This window comes from Pygoscelis adeliae, unplaced genomic scaffold, assembly GCF_000699105.1.
Source record: "Pygoscelis adeliae isolate BGI_AS28 unplaced genomic scaffold, ASM69910v1 Scaffold143, whole genome shotgun sequence".
Taxonomy (NCBI): Eukaryota; Metazoa; Chordata; class Aves; order Sphenisciformes; family Spheniscidae; genus Pygoscelis; species Pygoscelis adeliae.
In genome coordinates this window covers 510,138-529,125 of record NW_008824405.1, presented here as the reverse complement: position 1 = coordinate 529,125, position 18,988 = coordinate 510,138, and the positions used below count along the sequence as shown (strand labels likewise).

The window sequence follows — 18,988 nt, the reverse complement described above, 5'->3', positions numbered from 1 at the left end:
TGCGCTTTCATTACTTAGTAGTTTTTTCTCTCCGCACAGCTCCATATCTTAGGATTTTGTCGTTTGGGGATTTATTTTTTATGGTGGTGGATAGGTTTGGCTTTTTTTTATTATTTTGCCGTTTGGAAGGTTTTTTTTTCTGTAGACGTGGAGGGTGGTGATACATATTCATGAAAGAGAAGTCTTTCCAGCCCCTGCTCGCATTGACAAAGACTTAGCTGTTTCACAGAGCAAGCTGACTGGAATTGTGTGGGGCCTGCCTGACCAGATTAGAGCAAACAGCAAGTTTATTCCTCCAGTCGTCAGGCCTCCCCTTCCTAACAATTTCCCCAATTGTCGTTTTGACAAGGCTGTCATTAGGTGATGGCTTCTTTTGGCCATTTTCAGATAAAGATAATTTCCTTAACTTCCATTTTATTTGACAACAAGTAGTTTGGGAGTGAAAGGAAGTGCTTCAGTAGTTTATGGATTAAGGGTTTGTCACTTCAAAGGCATCTTTGATCTAAAAATATGTGCTGTACCAAATTCATTATGTCTTTTTTTTTTTTTTTTTTAGAACTTTTTAATTTATTGATCTGCCCCTCAATTATTCCCTTTTTTGCATCCCCTGGTAGTACATGAGATAGCAATGGTGAGGGGAAGGCGCCCACATGGCCTCTCTGAAAAGTCATGACCAGGGCAAAACAACAGGTGCTTTTGTTCGGCACCCAGCGCCGGCTCCGTCGCCGATCTGGTTTTAGCCAGAGGTCCCGCCTGCTCCTGCCATGGGAAGGGTGCGCGGCTGGGTGTAGAGCTCGGTTAAAAACTGGGAGACAGAGAATATGTTTCATCAGGAATGGCTTATTGCACATCTCGTGTTTGTCTGGGTCGCTCCTCTGGTATAATTGAACGGCCTGAAAACATGGATCTCGGGCAGCGAGCGTTTAGCAAACCGGAGTTTGTGTAGTTCGGTGATCAGTTTTGACTCCCCGGTACCCCCTTCTGCCGGCTCCAGGCGGTGGGCAGTTGCCGTGTGGTTTTTGCTTTCACAGCTTTCTGTGGGTAATCGCCTCCCCCCACCTGCCACCCCCCTGAGACCCTACACCCTGACTGCTCCTACCTCAGTGCCGGCAAACGACCTTCTCTGATTAAGGGTAGCTTGGAAGTCAAGCTCCAGAGCTCCTTTTTTTTTTAATAGGAGTAACTTTACTGAAGCTCCATTTTGTGTCTGTGCTGCGCTAAGAAATCCCAAACCTCATTCTAACACAGAAAACCAGAAAAGCTCTTTTCCTGGTCTGTTTGCAACTTAAATGCTCTTCCACAAAGCACTAAGCTCAGCTTTGGAGCAGGCAGGTGCAGCGGCCGTCGAGTATGTCGCTTGCCCGACCCCATCCACCTGAGGAGGCACGCTCGGAGTTGGACTTGATGATCCTTATGGGTCCTTTCCAGCTCGAGATACTCTGTGATTCCCAAGTGCCGGTCTGCACGGGCAGTTTCTCTTCGGTTACTTGCTTCGCGCTGCCGCAGGGAAGGTTTGAATATGGATCAAGAGCTGGGCTTTTGCAACGCCTGCCTTAGCTGTGTCAGGCACCGGGCTCCACTTGGACCCCTCCTCTGCTTTTTACGACTGACAAAACTCTGTTCTTTGCTACAGCAGTGTAAATCCATCGCGGTAGCCCATTACACTAGCCTTATGCAGGCTTAGCTGAGGCTGGGATTTGTTCTGTATTAATATTAATATCTGTTCTACCTAATTACTTCAGCTTTTTCTATAACGTTACCTCCGTATTATACCCAGCCGGCTAACCACCTCCTTGCTGCTGGAGGCTGTTCTTGATCCCATTTCTAAACAGAAGCACTGCTGCTTCAGCTCTGGCTGGGGTAGTGTGCAGAGGCTGGCTTTTTTTTTTTTTTCTTTTCCCTTTTGCCTGCTAATTGGCTGAGACCACCAGAATTTGGAGGACACAGATGTCACTGATAGTTTGCCTAGGGAGCACATTCATGCCCATCTGTTGCAGTCTAGAAGGCTGTTCATATATCCACAAGGCCTTCATTTAATTCTTGTCAGAAAGTAATGTAAATCCAGTTTACCTCAGAGGTCACAGCCAAGATTTATGCCAATGAGCCCCCTGCAATTTACACACACTGTAGTTGTATAGGATGAAAAGAAAGCCTTTCATGTTGGTGCATATTAACAAGAAAGCTTGCCTTAGGAGAGGCTGTTTGATTGAGGTTCTTCCTTATTTTAATACAGCCAATGCCAGTTGGTATATCCAGCTTTACCGAAAGAAAACATCTAATCTTTAAGCCAGAGAAGTAAACTAAATAAATAAATAAATAAAGCCCCTAGCAAATCGATTTTTTTTTTTTTTTTAAACCATCTTTTCTCTTTCATGTGGCAAAGCCTCTGCGCGCTGAGAAGAAAGGTAAATGCTCTAGGAAAACACAAGCATGCGTGCATTGAAATAGTCGGGAATCTGAATTTGCTTTCTGTGGAAGATGATATTTAACTCAATCACTGAAACCTTTGCTGAATTTTCATAAGCATGTTTTCTTTTTCTGTTTTTTTTTCCCCTCAAGCTGCCAAATCTGAAAATAAAGTTGAGCCTGTTGTTTTTGACACATGTAATGGGAAGGACTTCAGAAGGCTTGTGCGCAAATCCGCAGGAGGGAGAGCAGCGGAGGGTGCCGTTCGATCTGCACGCTCCCTGTTACCTGCTGAAGGAAAAAATACCGGCCTCAATGTTCAGTCCCTCTTCTAGGGACAGTCTTTTGCAATTTTTCAGTCTTCCTACAGAAAGCGAGGGGAGACAAAATATCATAATATGGAGGGAAGATGAGACCATAACTCGATCAGCTGTAGGAGGGGGCGCAGCTCATCGGTGTCATGATTTCACCCGTCCTCCTTATTTAGCAAGAGACTATACCAGCTTAAAAAGCTCCCTCAAAGTTAGCGTAGCTTCACCGACCTTAGTGAAGCTACGTCTAGATAGGCCACGGTACACCACGAGCTGCTGTGTGCAGTCTTCGTGTTGGGCAGTGAATTACTTGATTAGAACAAGGAAACTGGGTTTCACAGAGTCGGAGGTAAGGATTCCTACCCCAGCACGCGCGACAAATGCTGTCCTACCCCGTGGTGTTGGCATGGCTAAAGCGTACGGGAAAGCCTGTTGAATTAGACCGGAGGGAAAAGCTAGAAGTGCAGGTGGTGCAGATACTTGAATTGAAAAACAGCTGTTAAAAAAGAAACGCTCTTACGTACTTTGGTTATTAAAATTGCTTGTAAGAGCAGGCAGAGAAAAGTAGCGCACAAAGGTGGATCAGGGTGTGCCAACAAGATTACAAGGGGGTTTGAGAGTTGGGCACCTCTGCTTCTTTAGGCCCAGTGTAGTTTGAGGGTGTTCCTTTCATTTATACTGGCTCCGCTCGGAGGGATCCTCCTCCCTTGTCCTCCTACCTTTTCCCTAGTTTGTCCGGCCGGTGGATTTTAGCTTGGCAAACGTTTCCAAACGTTATAGGCATGAAAATCAGTATCATTTCCACGGTATCATAATGACCGGCGTGGTTTGGGATTAGGAGGGAGGAGAGCAAGGCATCAAAATGAAAACAGGGCTCAGATTCTAAGCTCCAGTGTAGCACTTAAAATAATTAAAATGTTTATTTGAAAGTCAAAACAGCCTCAGTCATAAATAACTATCCATTCCTCGATTGATTGTGTCGAGGCCCAACCGAGAGCTCTGGGAATAAGGTTTATTTGCTCCCTGTTGGGATTAATCCATAAATGTAGTCTCCACATGGAACTCATCAGGTCTTTGCTTCCTCTTCATTAGTCTCCCTGGAACTGGAGGGTAGCCTGAATAAGATGAAAATTAGGAGAATATATTTTCAGAGAGAAAAGGTCTGGCGACCTCTAATTTGTGTTTCAGGACCATAATGCTGTGGAAAATTTCCCAAATGATGTTGTCTGAGAAACCAATGCTTGTTATGCTTGCCGTATTTGAAGTTTGAATGCGGCAATTACATCTTCTTTTTCTTAAAGCCTCCAAAGCTAATTGCGGTCTTACACTAGCTAGATTGACTCCCAGGCTTCCTCCTATCCACAGTAGAACTTAAAATTCCTTTCTCTTGACAGATCTTTTGGTCTTCTAGCCCAAGGGCTCCGAAATGTCACAGTATGGCCCATTTCTTATTAAAGAGATCATTTCACTGTAGCCCACCCAATCCCCCCCGCCTTCTTGTTCTGACCCCGAGCTCCAATTAGAGGGCAGCCACAGAAATACACTTTCTCATCCCGAGACCTCTGTAATTTTTTTTTCATCATATTTGATGCAAGAAGTTATTTTAATCCAGGCTCCAACCAGAAATGGCACAGATTATTTTTTTCATCATTTCTGTTTTAAAGTGTCTTAACAATTACATCAACCATTTAAAAACACTCTGTGCCCAAAGCTGGAGTAAAGGATCTTTTCTGTCACTAAAAAATGCTTAAGTCCTCAATCTGATGCAAAATTGTTTGTATTATGTGTTTTGAAAGTGGTAGCTACAGCATTTGATAGTGCGTCCTTAGAAAGCATTTTTGTCTAGGCAGTTTTGCAGCACATCAGGCTGCAATTTTTATCGCTTCAAAACTAGTCTCCTTAAAGTACTGCTTGTTAGGATTTTACGGTGCTTTAAGAAAGCTAATTAGTAAGCACTGAGAGGGTTCTAAAGGCCTCTAGAAGTTTTTGCTGTTCTGCTCTTCGGCTTTAGTCTCAGGTCCTGTATTTGCCCCAGGTCCGTAAGCTGCGTGCTTGGTTATTTTCACGTCCCAGCTGTCATTCAATGCTACAGCTGTCACAAAACACAACTTACAAAGTGGCATCTGTGTAAAGGATGCTGCTATAGTTTAAAGCTCTTCGGTGCATTTTAAGCTGATTTTATGATGCGAGTCATTGCCCCTAGTGATGGGTCTCAAAAGGCTATCTTCCTTCTGAGTACTAATGTACAGTTTATTGCACTTTTCTGTATGGTTCCAGCACTTTGTTGTCACTGCTGTTGTAAATCATTATTTATTACTCTAAGTGTCCTTGCTGTTTATTCAGTTCTTTGCAAAAATGTACTTGAAGAAAAATTTCTCACCTGCTGACATTCATATATCACTGTTATAGATCTGGCAGTTTCCCGGTGAGTTAAATCTTTACAATCCTAGGAAGCCAAGTGCTGTACTTCTGCACTAATTTAAGCTTCCCCGCTAAGCCCCATCAGTTCTTTGTGAGACTCGCAGCCTGTGTGGCTCACAAAGCCACGGGGCCCTCCTGCTTACAGTAAAGACCCGATGTGATCTTCCAGGCTGCAGCACTGCAGGCCTCCAGCCTTTCCACGAGCTGGGTTTAAAAGACTACATTTGGGCTCTGGACTGCAACATAGATAGATAAGTTGGAGCGTGTCTGCAAGCTCCCTTGGATGCTCTTAATGCTAGGTTATTTTTTGTAAAGGCAAGTGTCCCAGCGCTTGTTTGCTTTAGTGCGTCTTCATAGAAATTTGTGTTTATGAACATACGTTTACCAGGGCTGCGAGGCGGCAGTCAAATGCAGGCTTTCTCCAACGTGCTTCTGCATGCTCTTGAAGCAGTCTCCTCCGCTCACTCGGACTAATGTTCGCAGTGGATCTGAGATACGTGTATGCGTGCTCGGTGGTTACTGGAGAGGACTCCCTAGAAAACGAGATTTTTGAGAAATCAATTACACAAAGGAATGGAGTCAGGGCCAGATGGCAGGGATGCTTCATCCCAACCTGGGAGGTACTCATGGGACAGCCGCACGCTCATTCCCGCAGGGCTGGGTAATCAGATAAATCAATTAGCAGATGTCAGTGCAGCTAACAGAGCAAGCAACACTAGCATAGGTGTGTTACTGTGATTATAGCAGAGGGGGCTGCTTTTCTTTTCCCCGATGGATACCCAGCAACTGGATCAGCGTTTCTAGACCTGGCAGGGTAGGAGGAGAGGACTCTGCTTTTCCCGAGAGTCTGCTTTCTGGGTGTCGTCACCAGGTTCAGATGTCTGTCCTTGCTGACCTGGAGGTGCCTGGGGAGAGGGGACCTTTGTGAACTAGGATGTGGCCTCGGACCTTGTGCTGTGAGCAAATCCCATCAGTGTGGTGGCCTTTTTTTTAGAACGATTTTTGTCAGTGACAGATACTTCAGCCCCCGTCTCCTTTTGCTTCTGATGGGAGCCCCTAAATGGGCCCTGTGCCTGATCCATCCCTTTGCCATGCGGGGGGGGCGATCCCAGCACCCCATTGCCGGCACCCACCCAGCTATGCTCACCTGGCTCAAACCCTGCAGGACGGTGCCCTGCGTGGGGTGGCCCTGCTCGCTCTTACTTGGGGCTTAAAAAGATGGAGAACCCTTTCTGTGTTTTCCTTCTGCTTTGTTTCTTAATGTCCTCTACCAGGACGGGGAGAGAAGCCTTCAGCTATAAATTCTGCAATTTTGGCTTTCTTTTAACTTTGCCGTGCTTAGGAGTTGTATTCTTGGACTGTGTAGATACCTGCCGGTGCACCTGTTTTCTGAAAACACCTCTAAATCCTCTCCAATCCAAAAGCGATTGGAGAAAAGGAAGGTAGAAATATCAACTTGGGCCGAGCTATGAAGGGGAGGAAAAATGCCAGAAGTCCCACCTCGATGTTTTGTTGGAGGGATGGGATCTGAACCTGAGTGCAGACGTTAACCTGCTCTCATTATAGGAACTCTGACCTGTATTGTATATTTTATTTGATTGTTTTTCCTGGTGGAGGCAAGCATCTCCGAGGTGCCAGGGAGAAAGGACAGGCTCTTTTTTAACAGCTTTCTGAGCACAGAGTTGATTGCCTGAGAGTCACAAACACAGCAATGAAACCTGTGCTGTTCCTCAGAGCATTTTTTTCACTATAGGGGCTTTTTATTCGTTCGTACGGTAGATATCTCGCAGACACTGACAAACTTGACTTCACAGCACCCGAGGTTTCTAGCAGTCCACTGGGTGGCCCAGCAACCGGGCCGGATCTCAGCTGGCATCTCTGTTCCTCTCTCGTGTATGTGATGGCGGAAGGAGAAATGAGGCACAGCGTACGTGACTTGACATCACCAGGACATCAGCAGCAGACCTAAGAACTGAAGCTAGCTCCTCTGTATCTCAGTCTGACACTGTGCCCTTGAGACTCCCTACACAGGGAGTTGGACTCGATGATCCTTAGGGGTCCCTTCCACCTCGAGATACTCTATGATTCTATTCTGTGGTTCTCATTCTTACCAGAGGATGTTTTGTACCCTCCAGAACGTGAAGACTGCAGTCTGCTTTTGCAGCTGGTTGAATACTGTGCCAGGACCTTCTCGTGCAGTGCTCCGGAGCGCAGCTGGAGCAGAAGGAAGCCCGGTCGAGGTGCTCCACTTGTGGTTTGCACAGAAAGAATTGACACCAGCAAAACACCACTGCAATCACAAAGCCAAGCCTCAGATGCTAGGAAATGCTGAGCGTTTAACTGTGTTAGTCTTTCCTAAGTTTTTATCCATGGCTCTGCATCTGGCTGATCTTTTGCTTGTCCACCCTGCTCTCCGGTTGCTCTTACATGCCTGTGCTCCTGTCCTCAAGTCTCCCTTTTACGGCTACTTTTTTAATTTCTTCTTTCCCTGACATTTGTCTGCAGAGTCAGTCACAGCCCCACTGACTAGCTCCTGCCTCCAGGCTCTTTGCTGATGAATCCCATCTTTTGCCCTGCTCCACCTGCCCTTCCACGACAGGCTCTCTGATCCTCTCTGCTTTCGCATGAGTGCATCTCTTTTGCCCTCCGCTTTACAATCTGGCAGCTTGCTCTTACTTGGTGCCGTTGAGAACGCAGGCTATCTGCCACCAGCTCCCGGATCCAGCGATCCCAGAGCTGCAACAGAAAGGAAAAAACCTGGAAATTTAGCTGCTTACATGTAAATCATTTCTGGTCAGCAGAGCAAACTGTGCCTGTATGTGTATTCCTTTTCACTCCCCTTCCTCCCTCATAGCCTTACTGTTTCCCCCATTTTAGAAATGTTTTCACAGAGGCTGTTTCTGACTACATTGCTTCCAACTGTGGGAGCAGTTTTCTAAGTGAGACCATCACCAAACTGGTGGGAAAAAAACCCAAAGTATATCTTTTGTGCTTCATTTTTGAAAGCTGCTCGACTGTTTTGGCAGATGCTGAGCCGGATACCTGGGATGGAAATGGTGGGTTTTTTTCTGCATCGCCATTGGCAATGTCATAAGCACCTGAAGGACTTGCAGTGGAAAGGTTACGGCAGGCCAGACAGCCGGGTGAATGTACAGAGAGCCGGCCTTGGACAGAAGTAGTCCAAGCAGACGCTGGCAGACCTCTGCTACTAGGGACTTCCCCCAAAACTACTGCAGTGACTGGAAAGGATTTGGCATCGGTACCTTGCACATCACGTGTGAGTTGCTCTACAGCGTACCCAAAGCCTGTGCCTGTCTGCTACCAGCTGATCTCCTCAGCCCTGAGCTATGGGTGCTCGTGGGTGCCCCTGGCCCCTGCCCCGAAGGATGCTCAGCAGCACCCGGGCAGCGCCGGTGCCAGGAGCGCTTCCTGAGGGTGGGGGCACGAGGTGGGCAGCCTGGGGAGGCAGAGGGACGGCGTCGGTGCGGGAGATGGGAAGGAGGGGTCATCAGGTTTGGAAAGGCTCCTGAGAGCTGGTCTGATTGCGGGAGACCCGTCCGTGACAAAAACAAGCCTGGTGTGTGTTTGATAAGGTGGTCGAAAGCCCCAGTCCTTTCTGTCTGTCACAGAGCTGGTGAAGCTGTGATCAACTCCAGCGCTCGTCCTGCGGGCCTGAGGCTTTGTGCTAGGTGAGCTCCCATCAGCAAAAAGACTTTTCATTCTGGCGAGCTCCTTCAAAGACCGTTTTTGCTCCACTGCCTCAGCCAAACTGTGGTACGACGCCGTGTTACGTGGCAGGAGCAGGGCTAGCGTGAGAGGAGGTGAGAGAGCAATGTGCTCCTGTGCTCCAGGGTAAAAGAGACGGCCCCCGTGGTCTGGTAAACGCACGCAGCATCCTCTGTGAGTTCAGAGCACGCACGGCTCTGCCATTCAATCCCGGCTAACAGTGGGCGACAGCCTGAGCCTCCCAGGTGCAAAGGGCTTCGGCACAGCCTGGCTAGTCACTTCCCTGCTTGGGGTTTCACAGCTCCATTGAAGAGCCCGTCCTGTCTCCCTGGCACCTCGGAGATGTTCGCCTCGCAGTTTGTCACCGAGACCCTGCAGTAATTTCGCACACTCCTCTAATAAAGTCCTCCGAGGCTGTCATGTATTTTCATGTATTTCCCCTATTATTTCTCTCTGCTTGAGCCTTTCAGATAATTGATGATACTTTAGTTAATCATTTTCCCCCTCCTTTGTTCGCCAGGTACCTCAGCCTTGAAGGGATCCTTTTCATTTAGAATCCGTGTCTTCTCTTAAGTAATTGATCACCGTGCACCCGGGGACACCCAATTCACAGCCGAGTGGGATCAGCCTTCATGAATAATCAAAACACCGTGGCCATGCTGTTGCAGGAGTGCAAGCGAGGTCTGGACGCGCTCCTGTCGGCAAAGGCTGACACGGGCGAGGAAGACGAGCGAGAATACCGGCGGTGCCAAGGTGAGGTCCCCACGGGCAGGGCCCCGGCGGCCCCCCGCCGGTCCTCAGCCCTGCCCTATTTTTCTTCTCCTGGCAGATGAGTGTCAAGAGATGCCTGGATTTCGAGGCCATGAATGGGACGCGGGCTACAGGCAGGCAGGGAAAGAAGTCCACTTTGTTGCAGTGAATTGCTGTCAGTTCTAATTTTAGGCTTCAGTAAACATGAGGCTGTAAGGAACAGTTTAGTTTGGGAAGAACAATGCCCAGAAGTTTGCTGATGCACATAAATTTCAGTTATTAAGAAAAAAAGAAAGAAAAAAAAAAAAGGATGCAACTTCTGAATAAGGGCACAGATTTCCTCTCCTTTCATAGGACCTGGGGGAGGGCCTTTTCTGTTTGTCAGCTTCTCCTAATATATTAAAGAGCTCATTGCCTGAATCTTTATCTTGTAAAATGCGTGTGACCTCTATAAGTGGTGTCCAAAGGAAAAAAACTTGCAATATCCCTCTTGAAAGGAAAGTCCATGCCGGCTAATGGCTGGAATAAATAACCGGGAAAGGAAGCAGTATTTAGCGAGAGCTGTAATAGAAGGGTTCTTCATTTGTTTTAATGCTGGCATTACCCGCTGGAAACCAGCATTTATTTTGGTATTGCCGTGGTCCTTTGAGAGTGGTTTGTAAAAAAAAAAAAAAAAATTCTTATTTCTTAATTCCAGTGGAAATCCAGCTCCTGTCAATCATGAAAGGATGTAATACGCTCGGTTCGGTTTTCTCTAGGTTCAGACTTTCAGAGGGCTACATAACTTCATTGCCACAGCTTTTTTATTCATGAAATAAAAGCCACGTTTGAATTGCTGAACTTGTTTGAATTACACCTTTTCGGTGCAGGGTAGGGAGGTTACGTACTCGTTTTCTGCCACACAGAAAAACAACTTCAGCAAGTACAGAAGAATATAGTACAGGATGAAGGTGGAATTTCTGGGGGAAAAAACAAAGGCATTAGCAAAGAAACTCCCAAAATCTATTTATGTGCAGGTTTTCCTTTGCATGACACATCTGCAGTACTGTCCGTTTTCCAGTTCAGTGTTAATAATGTTTAGTTTTGCTTTGCTTGAATGGCTCAGCCATAACGTTAATTTGATCTTTAAAATCCTTTGTTTGTCTCGGAGCGCGGAGCCGTTGAGAATATGTTTTTCCGACCATCCTTGTTCTTGCTGGGAGGTCAGCTGCCTTTTTCTGAAGCACCTAAGTCTGTTTGCGGTGGATGGTGGCGTATAGGTTTCTGTTATGGATACTGGAAGATTTTTCTCTTCTTTTTTTGTTTTCAACAAAGGGTACTTTGTTTCCTCATCACAAATTCTTTTAAGTTTTATTATGGCTCCTTAGAATAGGCTCTTGAACTCCTAATCAGGTAGCGCTTTTTTCCCTCATCCTCCTCCCTCCTTTTCTCCTGTTAAATACCACAAAGTATGAGAAATAATCAGTTTAGTTCCAGATAAGGTAAATCAGTGCCCTTATAATCACTCGATTAGACACGGTCCTCCAGGTAAACTGCTTCAGGAAATGGGCGATCAGAGCCAGAAGTGATGCTCAGGCTTTTCCGAGGACCGTGTTCCCATCAGCTGAAAGAAAAATACCCAGCAGTGGGGCGGTGACAGCGACATTAATAACTGCTGGAGCTCTCTGCCCGGGGAAGGCAGGCTCTCGGCTGCGGGGGGACCCTCCCAGCGCAGAGGCGGAGGGGGTTTCTTCGCCCCCCTCTCCTCCCGGGGCTGCCTTTGTTTGCCCCGGCTTTCTCAGACCAGGCACAGGAGGAACTGAAAGCCAAATATATATAAATGGGGGGGAGAGGGGACAGGAGGAGCGCATCCTTATCTCGCTTTAGTTGAGGGGGCAGAATGGGTGTTAGACAGGTCTGGATTGCTTTTTTATTTCTTTTTAGGCTAGAAATCGTTCCAATCAACTTCTGTGCCAGTGCAACCTTGGTTAATTCATGAGTTTATGTTGCCAGCAGTGAGAACAGCTATCTGTTACAAGAGTAAACTCTTGTCCTGGGAGTTGGATTTTAGCTGAAAGCTGCAGGACTGTTCACACGAGCTCCCCAGCTGGTTGGTGTGATTTTAGTGGATATTCTTGCGATACAACATCATTTTATTGTCATTAACACGCTAATTGTGTTTATTTCCATGCGGTGACAACTAGACGTCACAGCGAGGCTCGAAGCGGTATCCTGCTAGGCTTACACGAATGTCCAACCCCAAAGATGACTGAAGGCTCCTAAATTGCCAAATCCTTCTGAAAATACTACCCTGGTTTCCTTTTCTAACCAGCTCGGCAGTAGTGACTGCTGAGGATGCCTCTTTAAAAATCAAAGCTCAATATTAAAGAATTTGGCCATGTTCTTTGTTCTGTAGTGCGTCAAGTAGGAGGGGGATTAAGGTTTAATTAAGGATAATATGGAAAACAGGAACAAGAGGACAGTAGTAATACCTTTATGCTTTAGAGAGAATACCAACGTCCACGTTATCCCAACGGTTATTTTCATAGTTGCTGACACTATTATTTTTTCCTGTTTTAGTGTTAAGTAAGCGTGAGTTCGTGTGGGAAAGACAGAAGAAGAAGGTAGAGAAGGAGACAGAAAGGCTGTCTGTGTAAGCATCCTATTTCTTTCTCTAAATCCCTCCCCAAAATGTCAGTCCTATGGGATCATATGGGGAAACATGTGCTTGCTGTGACTGCCTTCAGGCCCCCCCCCATCTTCCTTTGGAAAAGATTTTGGGAAGCTCGGTCCTTCTACACCGGGGGATGAAACCCTCTCTCCGTCGTTTTGCACTCCTTGTGATGAGATGGGTATCCCTGCGCTGATCTTGCAGTGAGAGGTGTGTGGGTGGAAGCGCGACCTCCTCTCCCCTCCAGCTCTGCCGCTTGGCCACCATGCCACGGTGTGGAGGGCTGAGCCCCTCCAGACACCGCTTCAGAAGGGCAGGGAAACGTGGCTGCGCGCGAAGCAGCGCGATGTGTAACGGGGAGCGTGTCCAGAGCTGCAGCAACAAGTGAGAAAACGTGGGTTGGAAAAAGTGATATCTTTTTAAAGGCGACTTTTGGAAAAAGGGCCCTAAATATCTGACTCCCCACTTCTTCCTAGGAAAAATGGACCAGCGAATGCACTGTAATATGAGCAGGAAATGGGTTTTTGATGTAGTGCATTTTCTACAGTCATCCGTAAAGGACTGATTAAAAAATATGTAGTAATACATTTATTGCATTGCCTCGTTAAAGCAATGATGGTCTCTGAGCAGGATTTTTTCTGGGGATTAATGGCCAGAAGGGGCTAGGTCTGCAGCTGATGATCACCATTAACCCCATCTGGTCAATAATCCTTGTTAATCCACTTTTATTGGCCAGAGAGTCTGCCCGGCCGAGTGGTTAGCACAGCACAGCACACTCAGGCTGCAGCTTCACCCCCGTTTCAAGGAAAATTAAAACGTGGGCTGCAGTCTGAAAGGAAGGGGCAAATCCAAGCCCAGATCTCTAGCTGTGTGCTCCTACTAGCAGTTGCATCCTTAGTCGGGTCAGGCTGGAGATCCAACCGAAGCCAATGGTTATATGGGAAGCGAAGGGCCAGCCCAGGGAGGGAGCAGGGCATGGGCATGGGCCAAACTGCGCTCTTGCCTTGCGAGCTCTGGCACGTTGCTGGAGGATCAGGGGACGGGCATGGGAGCTGGGAGTACTTCGCCCTCATCAAAAAAAAAAAAAAATCTGTCTTTTGACTCCTTTGTGCTTGGCCTTTCCAGCTGGGAGGGAAGCTGTGCTTTGGGTAGGGTTTGGAAACCCTCGGGTGAAAGGTGTGAGGACTGGGGTTTCCATGCGGCTCCGGAGTGGCCATGCCTGGGTAGGAGCACGCCTGGACCACGGGCACCTTCTCCTCTTAACTTCTTTTTAACTTCTGTTGCAAATGCAAGAGAAATGCAGAAGCTCAGGCCAGCTCCTCAGCTAGTGTGAGTTACTTGGCTAAGCCGGCTTCAAAGAAGATGCATCAGCTTCAAACAGGGAATTCCATAGCAAGGCTTCAGCTGGTATCTGCCACGCGTCCGTGGGCACTGCCATGTTAACAGCGGTTCCCAGGCACGTGGCTTAAACCATTTTGTCTTCCTACAGCAGTGAGCTCTCTTGTGCTGAGGGAAGGGGCGTCCTGTAGTCTACGGCTACTGCTTTGAGAGCAGGTTGAGTAACTCAGGCCAACAACTTTTTTTTTTTACTGAATCATCAGTGAAATAATTATTCTCAAGAGCGTATGCTATATCACTTGATATAGTGAATAACATATTCACTATATCCCTTTAGATCTTTGTCTAATTGCTTTATATGGTCCGGGTTTATCTCCCGCTTTGGATGTGGCTTTTCAAGCTGGCTCTGCCGCTGTCACCAGCAAGCCCTGAGGAAGGGGGACGGGTCTTCTGTGCTCTTGGCCCCGTTTGCTCTGCCAGGAGTCCCCTCCTCACACAGGGGAACAGGTTTCCTCCTGTCTCTCTGGGAGTAGCTCTTCACGCCCAGCCAGCCACCAGCCGGTGTGACTTCCTGCTAAAAGCCTTTTTAATGGCTGATGGCTCCCATGTACCTGGAGGGCAGAGCTGCCAAGGGTAACGGATGACAGGCGAGCTTGCCTCCCCTCCCGATGAGGCTGGTGGTAAGAGCTAAGAGCTGGTAGCGACTGGGAAAAGGTTGGAGAGGGAGGGGAGGTATGCTTTTTGCAGGGTAGGTGCTCTGTCGTAAGTGTTGCGGCTGAACCCGCTGCAATATCTTTACCTGCTCTTTGACCTTTTCAGCTCTGCTTCCTGAGGACTTGAGGACCCTTCTGGAGGAGGCAAAGGAAATGAAGTGGCCCTTTGTGCCGGAGAAGTGGCAATACAAACAAGACCTCGGCCCAGAAGACAAAACAAACCTGCAAGATATGATCAGCACGAGGCTCCCCGATTTACTGGTATGAAGTTCAACACACCTGTTGTGTACAATGTCCCACTGAGGTGCTTGAGGGTATGCAGAGCCCTGGTAGGTAGTATCACCTGTGGGTTCAAGGGCTTGTTTTTCTGCATGGTGGCAGCAGCAGGTGAGGAACTGCTTGGCAAGCAGAGGTGAGCGAGTGTGTTGGGATGGGGCTGCTCACAAAGGCCAAAGGGCCAAAGTAGATATGTGACTTTTATTTCTTTCTCAGACAAGAGAGGGACCCAGGAGCTCCATATAGTTTCCCATTTTTTTCATTAAAGTTGCTATGAAGCAACATGTGTGAATCACGGTTTCCTCCTCCTCGTGAGACAGTTCGTCTCCATGTCACCACTGCATCTTCCAAGGGAAGGAAAGTCCTGCCCTCTGCTGCCACTGCAACCAAGCCAAGGTTGTGAGATCAGTGGGAGCTCTGCCTCGGGGTTAGGCTTCTGGTCTGTCGGCTACGTAGCTCGCGGCGGATGGCTGTGCAACACCACACAAGGCTGTTGGTTTGAGGTCTTGCTGGTACCTGCAGTTTTATGGGCTCTCCCAGTGCAGGGAAGATAAAATGGATTCAAGTGGTAAAGTTTTGAGTGTGTCCAGGCGTTGGGCTGTCGCTGTGCAAGGAAAAAAGTGCCTAGATAGTAACGACAAAGACATTGCGGAGCGGAGGGCACTGGCTCTGCCCTGTCTAGAAGTGATCCCAGAGGTATATAGAGATTGTCCATGCATTGAGCACCTTGCAGAACAACCACCTCGTTCATTGAAACATGCAGTGATGACTTTGACAGCATTTATGCTGTTTCTGCTCACTTTCATGCTCAGCCCATGCTAGTTTGGGCCCTTGCTGTGTCTGTTCCTCTGGTTTCACAGGGCAGTTCTGTTTCTGTTTCCACTAAGGTAATGTTTACCTCTTCCCCGAAGAACTGGCATTATAAGAAAACGCCCGATGTTTACATGAAGTTTTAAAAACCCTACGAATTTGACAAGAATGCTGTGCCTTGTAATTCAGCACTGCTAGGAGGCAGTGAGGATTACTCACTTTAGTAGGGTTTGCACAATTCATCACCTGCTTTTCTTTTTTCAAGAAAATTACTTGACAAGATCCCTTTGAGGACCAAAGCTGGCCAAAACCTAGGCAGGAAAGGCAACAATTTAACGTGACTTCTCCTGTGAGTAAAGGATACTTGGCTGCATAAGGAGTTGCAGGATCCAAAAGGTGCTCGGGGATCCCACCCTGTAAGGTGATGAGTTTGAGCTTAAAGATTAGAAAGTGGCAAGAAATGTGGATTGCTTTTTGCTTTTCTCATTTTCTCGGAGGCATGTCAGACATGACTTGTAGCAAATAGAGGACTCCCTTTTCACTGGTAAACGTAATATCTAGGCTAATGAATATCCCTTTGGCAGGACAGACATAAAGTAAAGATGAGTTTTGTGAGGGTTTGGGGGTTTTTTAGCTTACTGTAGTGCATGTCTGAAGCCAACGCAGTCCCATTCCTCGTGGGAAGGGGCAGTCCGGCCTGAAAATCTGGGGTTTGGGGCAGGGAGGTCTGGCCCTGCTGAAATCCCAGCTGCAAAACTGCTGTTAACTCCGAGGTGGCCAGGAGATTTCACCTGCTTCGGAGAGAGCCCTGCCCAAGGAAGGCCAGCAAGTTTTGTTCGAGGACGACGATTGCTTTGAATAGCACTGAGCAATGAGAAGCTCAGAAAAGCCAACTGCAAGGCTGGGAGGCGTCAGCCCCGGCATCCCCTCGCCGGCATCCCCCGTTGCAGGGATCCTGAATTTGCTTGGGGTGGGGGGGAGCGGGTGCTTCTTGGGTATTTATTTTCTTTTTCTCTTTGGTGTGTGTGGCCTTAGACAGAAATTTATGGCAGAGGTTGACCTCCTTTACAATCCCCGCGCAGCGCTCTAACTTGGGAGCGTTTGTCTGCTCTCTCCCAGGATAAACACCTGCAGTAAACTCCCTGAGAGACCTGGCTAGATGGGAGATTAATGTGGCTGTAATAGTGGAGCAGTGTTTGCAGCATTATGCCCTCTCCCCAGGTAGATGGATCTTTTCTGAGATGATACCAATTATTTATTGCTGAAACATCTGTTGATAACTGCAGCTGCCCTTGTTAAACAAAGCGTATCATGGGGTCATAGACTATAGGGACCTAAAATCCTACCGCATGCTAGTTTTAGACTATTCACCGACACCCCCTGAAGTCCATTGGTTACCGTTGTCTTCAATGTTTCATCCTGCGGTTGAAAATACTTTGTAAACGTTGTGCTGCCTTTCCCCATGTGCTTTGAAGTATTATTTCATCTTCATCGGTAATTTATATTCCAGTGCCATTGTACCCTGGGAAAAAGGGAAAACCTTTTTTGTTTTCCATTTAATTGTAGATAGACTGACATTTTGACCTGTATTATTAGTATTAGTCAGGAAAAGGGATTTTTTTTCCCCTTCATCCATTCCTTCCCCCCCCCTCCCTTTTTTTTTAAATAAAATTTCAAGGCAGAGCAAAGGCTGCTTCAGTTCTTTGAATAAAAAGCTGGGGGGAAATGAGGCTGAAGAGAAGTGATTACAGTGTGATGAGGAAAGATAAAAGTCTGAGCAACTTTTTTCTGAGCAACTTTTTTCTTCTTTTTTTTTTTTTTTTTTTTTTTTTTTTTTTTTTTTTTTTTTTTTTGGCATGAGGGACAGAAGGATAATCTAATTCCCTGGAGGAAAAAAAAAAATAAGTCTTTGTCGATTTATTGTTCAGAAAAACCTTTAAAATTTTTCATCTCTGTTTATTCTAATTTGCCATGCTTAGAATAAGCTCATAAACCGTGATTCATTACATTTAGAAAGTGCTTTGAGATCCATGAATGAAAGGCACTTCATTACCATAACACACTGGTGGTGTTACGAGGAGGCAGAGCTGGCTACCAGGGCTCACCATGAGGATGTTTTACTCTGTGAGTAGGCTGAAAAGCTCCATGAGACCAGCGCAGTGAGTAAGCGGATTAGGTTTTGGCTTCAAGGGTTTGCCTTAGTGTTGCACTTTAAAAAGTGGGATACCCGTTGCTGGCGGCTGCACGCTAGTTTGACACATCAAGAAAGCAAAGCCACCTGCACCTGCAGCCTTTTAAAGTGCTCTTCTTCGCCTTTGCTGTGGGATGCTCATTACTTCTGCACGCTGGCCGAAGCAGTAGGAAGGCATGGCAAAACCAGCTGGGGGGGGGCAGGGGGTAGCGGCAAGCCAGGCTCTCCTCGGCGCTCTCCCGCTTCAGCCTCGGTTCAATAGGAACCACGCTGCTGCCGGAGCGGGGCTCAGGGCAGATTTTGGCAATGTACGCAAACTCATCATTTTTTTCCCCCCCTCTCTCTCCACTATATGAAATTACTAAACCTCCCTAGGGATTTTAAGGCAACAGATTTACTGTAATCCTTGAGGCAAACCAGCACTTCTGGTTTTACAAAATCTTTGCATCTTATAGAAGGTGGGGTTTTTCGATTTGGTTTCACACACCGCCCCCCGCCTCCCCGCCGGGGATTCACCGACCAATATGAAGGCCACACCGAAGCTCAGCAGACCATTTTCCACGTTTTCCTTGCAAGTTTTAATACAGCCTCCCGGTCGGCTGCCATCGGCTAGCAAACCAAGCCCGTCCTGCAGCCCCCGACTCAGCCTGAACGCCCCTTTGGTGGGACTCTGCGCCAAGACTTGAAGGGCGATAGCCAACCAACATGTACCCAAAGCAAAAACTGGGAAGCACTGGGATTTTTGTTTTTAACAAATCAAAGCAAAATCAGAATTGTAACAGCATCCTTGCTGGCGAGTATAAATAAGGAGGGATTACTTTTTCTCCCTAAATGCCGCATGCGCTGTGGGGTTCGGATTGGGGCTGCAGATCCGAAAGGGAGGCTGCCAGGAAGGTTACCCTTCCTGCAAATCTTCGCTGTCCCAAGGGATGGAAATAGCCTCACGCTCGGTGACCAGCCAATAGAGGGCAACATGCCCATGTACACGCAGGCTTTGATCCCACAAACCCTGTTGTGGGTTTCATTGAAGGACAACTCTATGCACACAAGTAGTTCTCTTGTGGGATGATTCGTGCCACATTAATATTTTAATTATTTTTTTGCAAGATTGGAGCCCGTTTGCAAACCCATTGTAATGATGTGGGGCTTTACTTCATTTTTATCGTACGCGTCAATAGTTCCTGCATCCAGGCTCAGGCATTGAGCCATGGACCAGGATCTGCTGGGATAGGTACGGTGCAAATACGAAAGGAAAAGCCCCCAGGAGCAGGGCTTCTGCAGGTCCCTCTGGACCCGCTGTAGGGAGCTGTGCAGGCTGACCCCGTGCTCCCTGCCGTGGATGGGGGAGCGCGGATCCTGGCCCTGCTGGCACAGAATCTCATGGGAGTTAATGGGA

General features: G+C 47.4%; 1 protein-coding gene across 1 annotated transcript in view; it reads left to right on the top strand.

Moving 5' to 3' along the window:
• Window positions 1–9,496: 9,496 nt before the first annotated feature.
• Window positions 9,497–18,988, top strand: part of ALPK1 (alpha-kinase 1) — a 30,456-nt gene continuing 20,964 nt past the window's right edge. Inside the window, exons 1-2 of the mRNA XM_009320423.1 lie at window positions 9,497–9,617; window positions 14,422–14,576. Coding sequence (XP_009318698.1) covers window positions 9,497–9,617; window positions 14,422–14,576 — 276 coding nt within the window. The remainder of the gene's footprint in view (window positions 9,618–14,421; window positions 14,577–18,988) is intronic.